General features: G+C 48.1%; 1 protein-coding gene across 4 annotated transcripts in view; it reads right to left on the reverse strand.

Moving 5' to 3' along the window:
• fbln2 (fibulin 2) overlaps positions 1-17373 on the reverse strand; it is a 288042-nt gene that overhangs the window by 29233 nt on the left and 241436 nt on the right. For all 4 annotated transcript variants that reach the window (XM_072472536.1, XM_072472533.1, XM_072472534.1 and 1 more), the window contains 3 exons: positions 13501-13626; positions 9761-9880; positions 1944-2072 (listed from right to left, as the gene is read on the reverse strand). In XM_072472536.1, the coding sequence (XP_072328637.1) occupies positions 1944-2072; positions 9761-9880; positions 13501-13626 (375 nt within the window). The remainder of the gene's footprint in view (positions 1-1943; positions 2073-9760; positions 9881-13500; positions 13627-17373) is intronic.

A 17373-nucleotide genomic window follows, 5' to 3' on the forward strand; every position in this document is an offset into this window, starting at 1 on the left:
ACCAGTTTATGGATTCGTGGACCAGAAGTTGTCTAAAAAGAAGAGTGCGTTCGTCGAAAACTGGTTTGGAGCCTGTGACACAGGAGAAGATGGCGGAGGATCAGGGTCCGAGAGTGCCAGCCCAGTGGTCAACTGGGATGAAGAAGAATTCCGTCAGCCAGAGGGTGGTGAATCTGTAGCACTCATTGCTGCAGGAGGCTGTGGAGGCCATGCCACTAAGTGCCTTTAAGACAGAGATAGATAGATAGTTCTTGATTAATAAGAGGATCAGGGGTTATGGGGAGAAGGCAAGAAATGGGGATAAGAAATGTATCAGCCATGATTGAATGGCAGAGCGGTCTCGAGGAGCCAAGTGACCTAATTCTGCTCTTCTGTCTTATGGTCCCAGTCCCACCATGGTAGATGATGAAATTTGAATTCAATAAAAATATGGATTTAAAAGTCTAATGATGAACACAAAACCATTGTTGATTGCCATAAAAACCCATCCAGTTCATTGATGTCATTTAGGGAAGAAAATTTGCCGCCCTTTCCCAGTCTGACCTCCATGTGGCTCCAGATCCACAGCAATGTGGTTGACTCTTAAAATGCCCTTTGTAATGGCAAGCCACTCAGTTCAAGGGTCATTAAGGAAGGGCAATAAATGCTGGCCCCGCCAGACACCCATCTCCCATTAAAGATTATTTTAAAATTAAGACAACCAATTAAATGACTGACACTTGAAGCCCCCTCCAGGGGATGATGCATCAGAACGTGCCAATTTTCATACTTTACGAACAAGCTTTAAATAAAGCCCAGTGCAGCACGGTGACACAGTGGTTAGCACTGCTGCTTCACAGCGTCAGGGTCCCAGGTTCGATTCCTGGTTTGGGTCACTGTCCGTGCAGAGTGTGCACGCTCTCCCCGTGTCTGCATGGGTTTCCTCCCCCACTCCAAAGATGTGCAGGTTAGATGGATTGGCCATACTAAATTGTCCCTCAGTGTCCAAAGATGTGCAGGTTAGGTGGGGTTACGGGGATAGGGTGGGGGAGTGGGCCTCGGTAGGGTGTACGTTTGGAGGGTGGGTGCAGACTCAATGGGCCAAATGGCCTCCTTCTGCACTGTAGGGATTTTATGGAATCTGGTCCCCGCTCAGCCTTCTCTGCTCTAAAGAAAAATAAGCTCGGATATGATAAATCATTTTCCCGGGGGCAATTTTGATCAGGAAACATCTAGGTTGGGGGGTGTGAGCAGTTTTGGTCTGCACATTTATGAAAGAATATACTTGCATTGGCAGTGGTACACCACCGGTTGGTCCATGGCGCGAGAAAGTTGTCCAAGGTGAGAGGCTGAGTAATTGGTCTTATGGTCTCTGGAGCTCAGAAAAATGAGAGGCAATCTTATTGAAACCTTCATAATTCTGGAGGATTGGGATAGGGTGGACGTTGAGGGATTATTTCCATTGGTCATGGAATCTACAACATGGAGGCACAGACTTGGGAGAATGGACCAATAACTTAGGACAGAGATGAGGAGAAGTTGGTTCACTCAAAGGATTGTGAATCTTTGGAATTCCCCATCCCAGAAAGTTGTGATTGCTCCATTGTTGAATATGTTTAAGGCTGGCCTAGACAGATTTTTGGCCCTCAGGTAATTAACGGATATGGGGACCTGGTGGGAAAATGGAGCTGAACTTCAAGATCAGCCATGATTATACTCAATGACGGACAGGCTCGGTGGGCCGAGTTGTCTACTCCTGCTCCTAGTTCTTACGTTGCAAGGTTTAGCCTAAAACCATCGTAGTCATTTTTGTAAAACAAAGACCACGGAAAGTAGATATTTAACTCCAGAAATCCCATTTATAAAAATGTTTATTATTATATAAAGTGTATAATGTAATTAATGTTCCAGAACACTAAAGGAGTATGTCTGAGAACTTAGAAATAAATGAGGACGAATCCTACCTCTACATGTTCTTCCATTTGGTGACATCGTATAACCAACCTCAGGACAGGCACAATTATAACTGCCGGGAACATTCACACAGCGGAATGTACAGAGTGTGCCTCCACTTTGTGCACATTCATCAATGTCTGAAAAAAAAGTACTGCTTTAGCAAATACACAAAAGGATTCGGAGACATTCTACCACGAGATGGCAACAGTATCAAAATCTTTGTTGCATATTCAAATCAAATATACACACAGCATTGTTACACAGTGCTATTATTATAAAGGTTATATTGGTTCAATCAATTTGTCTTGATCTTGAGACACAAAAAGAAAGTTGCTCCAGTTTATTTTGTACTTCCTTTTCTCGAATGAAAATAGAATACTGCATTGGATATATTGGATAGAATCTTGTGCCCTTGGCAGGGAGGGAGCATTTGATGTGAGGGGGGAGACCCTGCCTCCACCTTGATTAAGTCTGTGGCAGGAAGGCTCATGGATGGCCTGCCTGCCCCATTTTGAATTGAGGCCCTTATGTGGGCAATTAATGACCATATAAGGGTGTCTCACCATGTGGGGAGCACAAAAAGCAAACTGGAGCACGTTTGCTTGCTGACTCACAGGGAGGGCCCTCATACAAAGCCACTCAGTGTCTGCTAAAGGCACATGGCATCGGAAGACGTGGGGGCCGTCGGAAAGCCTGTTTTCAACTCTCTTGCTGTGACCCCTTCCTGCCATTACTCACCGATGCCTGAATCCCTCATCAATACAAGGTGAGTGTCGTACCGGAACCTCCCTGGTCATGCTGCTGAATACAGCAGGCTTCTTATTGATTTGCAACTCGTGGTGGGCTTGAATACCAGCTACGAGGTCCTTAATCCCGAGGGGAGGCCTGCTCCTGGCTTGTCAAGTGCCCGAATGGCACAAGATGTGGTGGATCCTCCCAAAAAGAGGTGGTCGCCCCAGCTCTCCAGTCGACATCCGAGGCTCCCGTTGCCTCCACGCGATTGGGGGCCGCACGGTAGCACAGTGGTTAGCACTGTTGCTTCACAGCTCCAGGGTCCCAGGGTCGATGCCCGGCTTGGGTCACTGTCTGTGTGGAGTCTGCACGTTCTCCCCGTGTCTGCGTGGGTTCCCTCCGGGTGCTCCGGTTTCCTCCCACAGTCCAAAGATGTGCAGGTTAGGTGGATTGGCCGTGATAAATTGCCCTTAGTGTCCAAAAAGGTTAGGTGGGGTTACTGGGTTACGGGTGTGGGCTTAAGTAGGGTGTTATTTCCAAGGGCTGGTGCAGACTCGATGGGCTGAATGACCTCCTTCTGCACTGTAGATTCTAGGATTCTACCCATTGGATGGGATTCTCCGTCGGTCGACCTCAGAATCGCGATTGGGCAGAGAATACGTCGTCAGCAGAAAATCCAGGCCGGCACCGGGCGTCCGACGGAATACCATGCTCCAGCACCTCGATAGCGCTGTGAATGCAGGCCACGCAGCACGCTGGCATGGGCATGCAAAATGTACAGTAGCACGCTTTAGTAGCTCATTAACAGGCCCGACACGGTAGTCTCCGGCCTCCCGCGATGCTCCGCCTCCGTCAGGTGGAAATGATGATGGCGCAGTTCACTTGTGGTATTTAAAATCGGGAAACAGAGGGAGAGAGAAGATCGAGGTAATGTCCCTGTAGCGCACAATGACTTACGAGAGAGACGAGAAGTGATGAAGTCGATTCAGGCTTTATTAAGCGAGACTTGTCCCCAGCAGTTCAGCAACAGAATGAAGCGGCGGGGAGAAGCTCGGGTTCTTATACTCCGCCTTCAGGGCGGAGCCAGGAGTCAGCAGCCAACCAGGACCCGGGATCTGTCAGCCAATAACATCACGGCTTCACAGTCCCACATGACCCCTAATACATACCACCACAGTCCCCAAAAGCACAATGGTCGGTCGACAGTTGTGCCATGGCTGGGGGGGGGGGGGTATCTGGCAATGCTGGTGGTGAGTAGTGTGGCCGACCAGGAGATGGGACATGGGGTCACGGTGTCACCCCGGAACCGGGGTGTCCAGGCATGGACTGCCGGAGCCATAGCCAACAAGGCAGCCATCTGGCTGCACATCCCACTGACTGCCCACAATGGCCTGTAGATGCTCAGAGCATCACCGGCCATATGGGTGACCCACCCCCCCCAAACATGGCCACCCCCACCAGGAGTCCACGGACTCAAGCCCACCTATCTACGGGATGGGCATGGTCCAGCGCAATGGACACATGCAACGTGGACATCGGCACCCTTCCTGGCACACTGCCCCTCGCAGGGCAGACGTCCCACCACCAACACCATCAGCTAGTCTACCCTGCAGGACCACCGCTGTCACCAAGCTCTTCCTGCCCACTGTGCCCCTGTTCCCATCCATCCTACCCCCAGACAAGTAGGAGCAACCAATGCATCGCACAAAAGACCCACAGCACAGGGCAGCTACAGTCCCAACAGGTGCCCAAGCCCCTGGCCGAGCCCCACTCATGGGCCCCGCCCACTCACATGCCACCAAGCATGGTGCCCATCAGTGGCACGCTGCGCCAACCCACCAAAATCTGGTGCCACCCTGCTGGCAGGGAATCAAATGGCTCATCCAAGGAGGACCCTACAATTGACCTCATAGGAGGGCGCAAGACAGGCGCCGCAGAGCATATCGCTGTCATGGGCAGCCCAGTCGTCAGTACCCCTGCCGACAGGGATCGGTGCCAGACCTCCGGTATCCCTAACTGGGGCCAGGGGCCTGGTGCGGAGGGCAAAGTGTCAGGGGGAACAGCCGGTAGGGGGGAGGGGTGGGGGGGGGGGGGTGTTGGGGGGGATGGGAGGGATGGGAGGGGGGGGCCTGGGACATGCGGGGTCAGGGGCTGCAGTGCTAGCCAGGTCCACTGGGCAGCCCATTGGGCCTAGTTGGGAAGGGAGGAGTACTCGCAATGCTAACATGTCTGCCCTTCACCCCCTGCAGATAATGCAGTTCAGTATCCAGCCAGGAATGGTTGGCATCTGCCTGAGTGCTGCGGCCCTGGCGGACGCACTGCCGCTGCACGAGCAGGATCTGCTCAGGGAGAGCCCTGTAGAACCGGAGCCTGTACCAGAGGAGCAGGAGTCAGCCGGTGAGGATGGCGAGTCGGCCATCCATAGGCTGAGGAGGAGGTGGGAAGGGGGCGTCGTATGAGACCTCGTGACTACCTATTATTCGAGGACCTGCTGACCGTAACGCATGGATCATGGTGCATCTCGAACTGTGGGGATATGAGGGAGGACACTCGCTCCCGGTGGTCGTCAAGGTGATAGTCACCCTGAACCTATACGCCGCGGGGTCCTTCCACGTGCTGGGTGGGGATCTGTCTGGGATCTTCAAGACCTCCATGCACAGGTCTAATGGAGGCCCTATATGCCCGGGCGGCACAATACATCAAACTGAATATGGACCTAGCCCACCAGTTTGTCAGGACAACGGGATTCGCCGCCATTGCTGGGAAGCCTCAAGTCCAGGGGGTGATGGACAGGTCACATGTTCCCCGCTGGGCACCCACATGTGAGGGGGTGCCCAAAGGGGATTCCAGTCCCTCAATGTGTAGTTGGTGTGTGACCACCGGCTGCATATCGTGCGCTCGATATCCAGGCATTGTGCACAATGTCTTCATCCTGGCACCCTCGGCGGTTCCTGACACTTTTGAGGTGCTCCTTCAGGTGTCGAGTTGGCTCCTGGGCAACAGGGGTTATCCGCTGCTGTCGTGGCTGATGACGCCCATCCGGAGACCTCAGACCGACATGGAGAACCGGCATAACGACGCCCATGCAATGATCAAAGCATCATTGAGTGCTGCATCTATGTCCTGAGGATGTGGTTCAGGTGCCTGGACCACTCAGGCGGGGCCCTCCAGTATAGCCGTAGGAGGGTCTGCTGCATCCTCCACAACATCGCGCAACATGCTGGACAAGAATGGAACAGCAGGTCTCGTCCAAGGGGGAGGTTGCAGAGGAGGGCCATGATGGGCAGGACATGGGGCCAGACCACCACACATGGGACAATCTAATTGCCTCCAGGTTCACCGACTAGACAGCCTGGCCACCGGAAGGCCAAACGTCCATCCCACCGCGGACACCACCTGAGCAGTGTTGGCCTGGGTGGAATGCATGATCGGCACTGCCTCCTGCTCCTGCGGGCAGTTGAACTCCTCCAACTGCACCTGTGGGTACTGGCTGTTTTCTGACTACCCCTCGTATAGTCCCCGGCTCTGTACCTGCATCTCCAACATTGATGGGGCCATCCTTTCCAGAAACCAGTGACCCATCTGAACGGCAGCTAATCCCTACGGTTGGGCCGCCCTCCGACCATCCGCCCCCTCGGGGGTTCCTACCTCCACCTGATGTACCACTGCATGTGTGCGGTACGTATCAGATCGTGACCAGAAGTCTCTTCACTAACATGCCCAACTGAGGTGAGTGTCTCCGAGATAATAATAATCTTTTATTGTCACACATTTGAAATTCCTGTGAAAAGTCCCTAGTTGCCATATTCCGGTGCCTGTTCAGGTAAGCTGGTATGGGAATTGAACCGGTGTTGCTGGCCTTGTTCTGCATCACAAACCAGCTATCTAGCCCACGGAGCACCAGCCCTGTGGAGGGTGTCCAACTGGTGGGGGCCACATGGAGGGGTGTGGGTGATGAGTGTGGGACAGGGTGGTGCCAGGGGCATGGAGCTGGTGACTCATCCTAGCCACTCTGAGAAGGTCATGCAACTTCTTCCTGCAATGCTGCCCGGTCCTGCACTGCTGCGGGTGTCAGCCTCCTTCCCACTATGGGGAATTAGGAGTCCCGCCTCTCTTCCACGGCATCCAGCAGTGTCTCCAGCTCTGCATCGGCAAACCTTGGTGCCACTCTTCGGGGTGGCATCTTCTTGGCGGAAATCAGAGTGTGTGGGCAGTGGAGTGCTGACATGCGGCTGCAGCTTGTTAGGCTCTCGAGTGCCAATCCCGACCCTGGCGCATCACACGCCGGCGTGTGGTGGGATCACACTAGTTCCATGTGGCGCCGGTGCTGGTCCATTAGCATGTCTTGAATTACTCCGGGAACGGCGCCCCTGGTGGCCGGAGAACACCGACGATTCAGTCCCAGTTTCAGCACTTAGCCTCTGAAACGGTGAATCCCGCCTCTATCTTTCATTGAAATGGTTAGTTGAGCGTTTAAAGATAATTTTCTTTTGTCTTGAGATATTAATCCCACAGTTGATCAAAAACTTTAGGCTGTTTAGTTTGCAATTTTAGTCAGTGTCTAATTCTTGCCCACTGAAGACCAGAGATATATTCAGTGTTTGTTTGTAAACAGAAGAATATTAGTCATCTTCAGTGGAATAGAAACCATCAACTTTAATGTATTGTTAATATCTACAGCAAAACAGAAAATCAATAGTTACTGATTTAATTTTCTGTTGGCTTATGACTTTCATTTAATGAAAATACACTTTACAAATAATGATTACAACATAGTGTATCCATTTTGCATCATTGGAAATCAGATAAATACTTCAATATTGTATTACAATGTAAAAGGAGTCCATTTATATGCCAGTATTAATATTAGAAAACCAATTTATCAAGAGAATTAAGCAACTACAGCTACATCTTGTCAATGGATAACAATAGACCTGACATCAGTCATAGAAAAGCTATCTTGTCTCTGCCATAAATTTAGTTTGTGACAGAATCCTGATCTCAGGCCAGTGTGTTCATTTCTCTAAGGAGGTCAGGAATCAGATGCTCTCGTGCAACCTTTATTAAAAAAACCAAAGGGACAAAAATCATGTGCTGGATTTTCCGTTCTCGCGTCTAAGTGCTGACGCCAACGGAGAATCCGTTGGTTTTCACGACGGATAAATCGGTGCCACACCCGCACCGACTCCACTACTGGTGAGGGGCTAGCACCGGCGTCAAACACCTGTAAGTGCGCAAAAAATGGTGGGAGAATCGCAGGATCTGTGCTGGACATGCGCAGGGCTGAAAAGCTGCAGCCACGCATACGCCTACATTCCACACACATGCACCGATCGAGCAGGAAAAGATGGCGCCGGTTGTACGAACCGTGTACCCATCCACGCCGACCCCACAGCCCACCTCCTGGCCACCCCCCACTACTCCCCCCAGCCCTGGCAGAAGCCCCCCCACAGCCAGCGGCATGGCTCTCGGCGGAGTAGGGTGGTGCCAGATCATGTCCACACGCCCTCTCTCTCCGCAGCCGCCACAGCAGGCTCACGTCCGCTGAGACCACACGGGGCCTGCGCCGTCAGGAACTTGGCCCATCGGAGGCGGAGCATCCCGAGTGGGCCTAATAATGATATTCAAATTGGGTTGTGACTGTGCGCGGTGCCTGTCTCGATGATGCCGATTTGGATGGGGCGGAACATTGCGATCCAGTGTAAAACCGGCGCAGTTTTTACTGTGGCTGAAAGGGTTAAAAAAAAATTGCTAAAAATAATGTAGAACATTGAACTATAAGTCTCCACCAGCCACAGACCAATAGTAAAGTGAAAAGCTGAACAAGACCGAATGGAATGTCTTACATGTTTCAGATGCAGATAACTAGATGCAGGAAAAGGAGCTGTAGAGAAAAAGCACAAGTAACAATGGGCGTGGCTCTAACTCAGTTGATGGTTGGATATATGAAGTTGCCAAATCTATGCAGCAATGTCACCTCTCTGAGCCATCATACAACCCTGAGTGAGGTTAAGGTTCACAATCAGGTGAAGGTGCTAAAAGCAGACAGTGAATTTCAAACCAAAACTTTACACACTGTGGTGATGGACCTATTCCACAGTCACCAACCAGGGTGGCGTTTATTTGTGAAGTAGCTGGTCGGATAGGCAGATAATCCGCTAGAGAATCCAAGCAGGAAAAATAAATGAGCTGAATGGAGGAGGAAGAGCAGCAACCAGATGAAAATCACAGGCGAGTTGCCAGGGAGGGTCTCATGTGGAGGGAAAACCATGGCAGTCATTTTAAAAAAAATTTAGTGTACCCAATTCTTTGGGTTGTGGGGACGAAACGCACGCAAACACGGGGAGAATGTGCAAACTCCACACAGACAGTGACCCAGAGCCAGGATTGAACCTGGGACCTCGGCGCCGTGAGGGAGCAGGGCTAACCCACTGCACCACCGTCTGCCGTGCCATCGCAGTCATGAAAGTCCCCTTGTTGCTTCCTGATGGAGTGAAGCAAAAAGAAGGAAGGCACGTGGAATATCAAACATTTGAGAAATTTTATGAAAGCAAGCGATGGCAAAATGATCAAAGGGGCTTTTTTGTTTGTGTTATGTGGCGGAAATGTGCACGTTGAAGCTGCAAATTAATTGTTTAATATGGAGTCTCCAGCCACTCTGACAATATGAAGACTATTCCGATACATCAACCTGTTAATTTAACCTAGATTGGCACCTATAAAGAGAGATGAAAGGACTGAATTCCAACAGCTTGTGACAAAAACATAATTCCCTTCCCTTCATCCATATTAATTAAATGCCTTCACACTGCTCTCAGGAGCATTGCAGGAAAGAATTCCCTCTCAGCAATAACCTCTTTCACATATTACTTGAGATAAACCAATACTCATATATTACTCTAGAGGATAAGCTCAAATGTCAATTAATATTATCATCCAGCTGTTTTGCTTGTTCGAAAATAATTGCAGCTATACTTTACGACATTGTGTTTTGAGCATTAGGATGAAAATGTTACAGTCACTTTATAGCCTTAATTAGAGCAAGAAAATATTATTGACTAATGCTTTATTTTTTTGCTCTGGCTCGTCTTACCCTCACAGGAATGTCCATCCAGTTCAGTGAGGTGGTAGCCTTGTCTGCAGTAACACTGGTAGGAGCCATAAATATTGGCACATTCCTGTCCACATAGATTGTTCTCACATTCATTTATATCTACAAAGAAATATGCAGTGAGATAAAATTGCTCAATAATGTTTATTTTTTAAATTTAAATACCATTCCATATTGGGATCAGTGTGACATATCTTCTTTTACAAAAACAATCTAGCTCAGCAAGAATATATGAAGATTCCTGGCACGGTGGCACAGTGGTTAGCACTTCTGCCTCACAGCTCCAGGGTCCCAGATTCAATTCTGGACTCGGGTGACTGCCTATGTGGAATTTGCACTTGGCTGCGTGGGTTTCCTTTGAGTGCTCCGGTTTCCTCATGCTCTCCAAAGATGTGCAGATTAGGTGGATTGGCCATGCTAAATTGCCCCTTAGTGTCCAAAAGGTTAGGCGGGGTTACTGGGTCACGGGGATAGGGTGGAGACGTGGGCCTAAGTAGGGTGCTCTTTCCAAGGGCGGGTGCAGACTCGATGGGCTGAATGGCCTCCTTCTGCAGTGTAAATTCTATGGCTTCTAAGGTTCTGCCTATGAAATAAAAATCACCTTACAACGTCTCGGCAATCAATTGCTATTAAGGATTTTGTAGACTGGTGAAATGAACTCAAACATTTTAATTTTGTTATTGCAAACAAATATGCCATGGTGGCAGCATGGGCACAATAGCTGGCATCAATGCCCCTAGATTGGGAAGAAGAATGTCCCTGCTCCTGATCACTATCTGAGGGCACTTGCTGAAATTGCACATGCATGAACTTTAACCCAGGACAGAATTTGTTTCAGTTTTGGTCGGTCAACCCGCCTACGGACAATAATTGTCGAGGCTCACGAATGGCAAGTTGCCGGAGTACCTGGCATGTGCGGAGTTCTACCCCAATGAGGTGCTTCATGAGTTTCCATGTGAGGAAAGAAGGGCAGAATTTTGGAAAATAACAAGGAAACAAATTCAATACATTTGAAATAAAAAAGTTACCAAGATATCCAACACCAATAGTGATTTACATTTATGTAGACCCCTGACACAGAGAAAGTTCCTACATATAGCATTCTTTACTTAAAGGCTGCTTATGCTCCTTTTGACCACACAAGGATATTTTGGTTTGCCTGTTCACCTGACCATGATCTTGCCATCCTGCCTCCTCAAAATCCATACCTACCTTGCCATGGGCCATCTGTGAGTTCCCTATGGTTGGTGGGGGGGAAGGCTATGCAAAGAATGCCCAGGGGTAAAAATCTCTTGTGCTTCGGGGGTAGAGTACAGTCAGACACCCTTCTGCATCATCCCCCATGCCTTATTCTCATCCCAATTTCAAATCAACCTGAAGATGACATTTGAAGAAAGCATCGGCTCGACATGGGTTTCCTGAGGAGTGGGGTGATGATGGTCATTGTGACGGAGGTAAGGACTGTGTCAAATCAGAGGGAAATGTTGATAATACCTGGCCGTGAGGTGGAAGGGTGAATGGAAGGGACAGGGACAGAATGAGATTGGGTGAACTTTGTGAGTGTGATGTGCGACTTAAGTGTTGAATTGAGGATAGTGGAAGTAGGCAGAAAACAGGAAGAAAGAGGTAATTGAAAGAGAAATTATGGAATTGATAGGTTGAGGGAATGGGAGGTGCCTGACAAGGATAATCAGAGGGAGATGTACAACAGGCTTATATTTCTTTAGGGCCTTTAATGTAATGAAACCAGCCAAGGAGCTTCAGAGGACCATTACAAAACAAAATATGAAAGTGAGACTCACAAGGCGATATTAAGTAAGATGACCAAAAGCTTGGGCCGAAATTCTCCAGCTGTTCACTGGCGGCGGGATTCTCTAGTTCCTCTAGCAGCACACCCCTGCCCACAGGTTTCCCAGCGGTATGGGGTGGCTTCAATGGGAATTCACATTGACAGCGGTGGGAGCAGAGAATTCCGCGGCCAGCGAACAGAGCCTCCTGCTGCCGAGAAACACGCGGCTGGGTGGCCAGAGAATCCTGCCCTTTGTCAACGTTTTAAGAAGAGATTTAAAGGAGGAAAGTGTGGTAGAGAGGTGGAGCGGCGTAGGGAGGGAATTCAGAGCTTGGTGCCTCAGCAACCAAAGGAAGTGCCATCAATGGTGTAGCAATTATAATTGGTAATGCGCAGGAGACCAGAATTAGAGGAGCACAGATATCTCAGAGGGTTGTGGCACTGGAGGAGATTACAGAAGTAGGGAGGGGCGAGGCCTTGGAGAGATTTGAAAACAAGGGTGAGAATTTTAAAATCAAAATATTGTTTGACCAGGAGCCATTGTACGTCAGTGAGCACAGGAGTGACAGGAGGACGGGATTGCTGCGGGTTTTGGGTGTCCTCAAGTTTACGGAGGTAGAATTGGGAGACAAGCCAGGAGTGCGTTGGAATTGTCAAGTCTCGAGGTAAGTAAGACATGGAGGAGAGTTTCAGCAGCAGGTGAGCCGAGACAGGGGCAAAGTTGAGCTTACAGATAGCACAAGTATGAGGTCAGTAGCTCATCTCAGCATCAGTTGTGGCACCAAGGTTGCAAAGAGACCAGCTTCATCTCAAACTGCTGCTAGAAAGAGGGATGGATTTGGTAACTGGGGAAGTTTGGAGGTGGGACTGAAAACAATGGCTTCATTCTTTCTAATATTTAATTGGAGGAAAGATCTGCTCATCCAGTACTGGATGTCTGAGAAGCAGTCAGTAACTTAGCAACAATGAAGAAGATGGTGAGGTAGAGCTGGGAATACATGGGGGATACTAACAGTGAAGTAATGGGGAGCAAGAGGGCACTGCACAGGTAGAACTGGTTTTGAACACAAAGGAGTTCTTGAGCTGCTTGTGCTTTGTGGGCAAGGTGAGGAAATGTGCGAGTGGGTGTGTTTCAAGTTGTTTCTGCTTTTCAAAATGAACCTGGGAGTGACAGGTCATTTTGGTCAGGGAGAAGTAGCGAGGGCAACGATTTAAGATGGTGCAGCCAGAGCTGATAGTGGGAAGGCGACGAGATGAACATTACATTTGGTCTAGACTATCCCTTTGTGATTTGGGGCTGAAGGAATGGCAGAAATGATAGGGTGGGGGACACCTCTGGATCTGAAAGGCACAATACCCTGGACTGTACATGCTGGGGGAATATAGGAAAATGGGAAATAGGTAGCTTTTGAAGACCACCTTGTCAATGATGGTGAGCAAGAAGATCTGTGATGACAAGATAGAGTGGCCATGGCATGTTGATGTGGAAGATTGGCAGGATTGCAGAGGCGGACCTCTCCCAAACCTCTGAAGATAATGAAGCAGGAGATGGGAATGGGCACTGCTCAGTCCTTCTGCAAGCTCCCTGGCCAGTGGAGCGTCTTCCCCAAGCCCCTGACTATCTAATAATCAAAGTGATCCTTAAGAATTTTCTAAACTTAGACCAGGAATAGGTAGAACTCCCAGGAGTAAAGGGAATTAAAGTGTTCATTGAAGATCGTACAACAAAATGGGACAGTGAGTTATAAAAAATGTATTTTTAAGTAAGACGTGACCTGATCAGAGGCAACTTAGGTATTGCATTTTTCGTACATATACATTTTTTAACAAACTATTATACAATGCAGCTACTCAACATGTTTATGACGTGCATGGTGGCTGATGTTTTCACTTCTATTGCCTTTACCATTGGCCAATACACTGATTAAAATACCTTCACAGTTCTTGCCATCAGGAGTTAGTTTGAATCCAGTGCTGCAGGTGCAGTAATAGGACCCAGGGGTATTCTCACAAGTATGTGCACACAGTCGCCCAGGATAGCGCCAACATTCATTAACATCTGCCAGAAGCAAGCAAGATTCAATGACAAGGTAAAAATGAGATAGTGCAAAAGCAGGAATTAACCATCCAATTCAATAAAAGTGCCTTTCATTATTCATTTCTGGTTCCAGCATCCAATTCTCTAGGAAATTTGAATCTATCTGGCTTCAGTGAAGTTGGTGATGTAAAGATTTCAATGTCTGTGCCCTTTAAGGTACATTAAGAATTTTAGTTGTACAGATAGTCATAAAAAAAACAATCAAGACGCTGGAAGAGCAGACTTTCATTGGGTAAGAATGTGCTCGATTGCTATCAATAATGTATAATATCTCCGTCATTATGCATTGCATAAACTTATTTTTGTATCAGACCAAACACTATGTGCGCTATTGGTTTCATCTGTAAGAGTAATTTTAAATAGAAGTCATTTGTTTCTAAATATCAAATAAGAATGTGTGACGCAGTTCATGTACAGCCAAAAATAAGAAGAATTTGTTAACCTCGATGGGGTATTAATCATCTCTTTTATACTGTCCACAATCATCAAAACAGCGACGATCAAAACGTATTTTACATACAAATGACTTTTCATAGATGGGTAAGTAATTTTGCACCTCAATAAAAGAAGAAATTACTTAACATCTCAGAAGAATTATTTCATTCATCATAACTGCCATGTCATGTAACTGGGATGGAGAGTCAGTGAGAAAGAATTATACAGTTGAATGATATGTATGGATGAATATTAATCCAAACTCCTGACTAAATGACACAAAATCAGTGCATTAGGTGAATCCACTCGAACGTAAGAGTGCTTCCTTATTATACTTACAAATTTATTATTACAATTAATAATTGAAGGTTTTCAGATGTTCTAAAGCTGATCATTTACCAAGTTAGGTGTGATGGGCATCATCAGCATCCATTTATACAAATCCAGGAAACACTGGGAAAAGGACACTTGGCCCATCGTGCCTGTGCAAGTGCTCGCTGCACATCTGCTCTCTGTTCCAAAGATAGCCATGGAAACAAGCCTTTGTTATTGACTTATTTCAACTGATATCATTGGAAGATGGGCAATGATTGAACAACGCACATCTGCAGCACACTAACACTGAGTCACTGTGGAAGTGCTTTGACAAGACTTTTCACATCCCGACAACTGGCTTCTTTTTCAAGAGGTTTCATGATGAAAGTAAAGAGAAGATTCCAGAACTTGATCCACCTAAGGATCATCTAAGCAGGAAATGGAGCCAGACCATTTTAACAAACTTCTTGTTGTCTAATTATGGTTCAGCATACGGTTGAATAGTTTCCATCAAACACAATAGCCTGCATGACAGACAGGTGCCAGGCAAAGCGTCATTACAATGTCATTAGAATGGTTGGCATTGTTGGATGCAGGTCTGCACTAATTGGACGTGAATATTTGTACAATAATCTTTGAAATAAATAATACAAAGTTCCATTCATTGAAAGCATTCTCACAATAATGAGCCAAGGCAGTGTTGCTTTCAGACCTGCTTAGCCAGCTGTTAGAAGCTGGTGCCAGCTTTTTGGTATTTCCTTGTGTACAATGAAAAAGTAGCGACCACCATGGATGATAATAACTGGATAGGGGCAATCTAGCCTGCTGGGCATTTACCCTAATTTTCACATTGATAACAGTGTGGCTGAATGCAACCAAATGCTGTTCGATCATGTAAAGCTGCAGTTGACAGAGCAGGATTCTAGACTATTTTTCACATTGCTGGAAAGTGACAACTATCCCTTCACCACTTACCTTTACAGGAGCAGCCCTTTGGATTTCGGCGGCAGCGGTGCGCAGGGGCCCTCTGGGAGGTGAGTAGTGAATTTAAAAACTCTTACCTTTACAGGAGCAGCCCTTTGGATTTCGGCGGCAGCGGTGCACAGGGGCCTTCTGGGAGGTGAGTAGCGACTTTAAAACCACTTACCTTTACAGGAGCAGCCCTTTGGATTTCGGCGGCAGCGGTGCGCAGGGGCCTTCTGGGAGGTGAGTAGCGACTTTAAAACCACTTACCTTTACAGGAGCAGCCTTTGGATTTCGGCGGCAGCGGTGCGCAGGGGCCCTCTGGGAGGTGAGTAGTGAATTTAAAAACTCTTACCTTTACAGGAGCAGCCCTTTGGATTTCGGCGGCAGCGGTGCGCAGGGGCCCTCTGGGAGGTGAGTAGTGAATTTAAAAACTCTTACCTTTACAGGAGAAGGCCTTTGGATTTCGGCGGCAGCGGTGCGCAGGGGCCTTCTGGGAGGTGAGTAGCGACTTTAAAACCACTTACCTTTACAGGAGCAGCCTTTGGATTTCGGCGGCAGCGGTGCGCAGGGGCCCTCTGGGAGGTGAGTAGTGAATTTAAAAACTCTTACCTTTACAGGAGCAGCCCTTTGGATTTCGGCGGCAGCGGTGCGCAGGGGCCCTCTGGGAGGTGAGTAGTGAATTTAAAAACTCTTACCTTTACAGGAGAAGGCCTTTGGATTTCGGCGGCAGCGGTGCGCAGGGGCCTTCTGGGAGGTGAGTAGCGACTTTAAAACCACTTACCTTTACAGGAGCAGCCCTTTGGATTTCGGCGGCAGCGGTGCGCAGGGGCCCTCTGGGAGGTGAGTAGTGAATTTAAAAACTCTTACCTTTACAGGAGCAGCCCTTTGGATTTCGGCGGCAGCGGTGCGCAGGGGCTTTCTGGGAGGTGAGTAGTGACTTTAAAAACCCTTACCTGGTCCTGTGTCTGTTCTTTTCTGTTTTATTTGTTTTTATATAAGGCGGGAACCGGAAGTTCGACCCGCGGACCTCTGGGAAGTCCCCTCCCCAAACCAATAAATTCTGGTGGAGAGGAAACCCGAGACACTACACGTGTAGTGTCTCCCACCCGCCCTCCTCCTCTAACGTAATAATAAGACCCATTGGTGTGAGGTAAGTGCCATATTATATTATTAGCATTGTGCAGGTCAATGTTCGGAGGTGGAGGAGCAGTCTCTGTCAGCGAGAGAACCTGAGAACATCTAAGACACTCAGAAGGTAAGAAGGTAAGTAAGTGATTTTTACTTATTTTTACTTTTATACCTTTTTTCAAATTGTGTGTGTCGGGGGGAAACTGAAGTGACATCACAGAAAAGCTGTGGCTAGTATTTGGTAACTAATTAAACATAATAACTTAATTATAATTTAGAGGGATATCTAAGCCAGAGATCGGAGAGTACTATAGTTAGCTATCGCATTTCTATTAGAAATCTAGTGCTAGGAAACAGATAGTGACAGTAACTTTGAAATTATTTTTAAAAGATTTTTAAAAAAAGACAAATTTTAATTTTAATTAATTGACGCAATGTCAGTTAGAGGGGTGCTGTGCTCTGACTGTGAGATGTGGCAGGTCCGGGAGGCTTCCAGCGTCCCGGATGGCTTCATCTGCAGAAAGTGCACCCAACTGGAGCTCCTCACAGACCGCATGGTTCGGTTGGAGCAGCAATTGGATGCACTTAGGAGCATGCAGGTGGCGGAAAGCGTCATAGATCGCAGTTATGCAAATGTGGTCACACCCAAGGTGCAGGCAGAGAAATGGGTGACCACCAGAAAGGGCAGGCAGTCAGTGCAGGAATCCCCTGTGGTTGTCCCCCTCTCGAACAGATATACCCCTTTGGATACTGTCGGGGGGGATAGCCTATCAGGGGAAAACAGCAGCAGCCAGAGCAGTGGCACCACGGCTGGCTCTGATGTTCAGAAGGGAGGGTCAAAGCGCAGAAGAGTAATAGTAATAG

The sequence above is a fragment of the Scyliorhinus torazame genome, chromosome 13 (genome assembly GCF_047496885.1).
Source record: "Scyliorhinus torazame isolate Kashiwa2021f chromosome 13, sScyTor2.1, whole genome shotgun sequence".
NCBI classification, from domain to species: domain Eukaryota; kingdom Metazoa; phylum Chordata; class Chondrichthyes; order Carcharhiniformes; family Scyliorhinidae; genus Scyliorhinus; species Scyliorhinus torazame.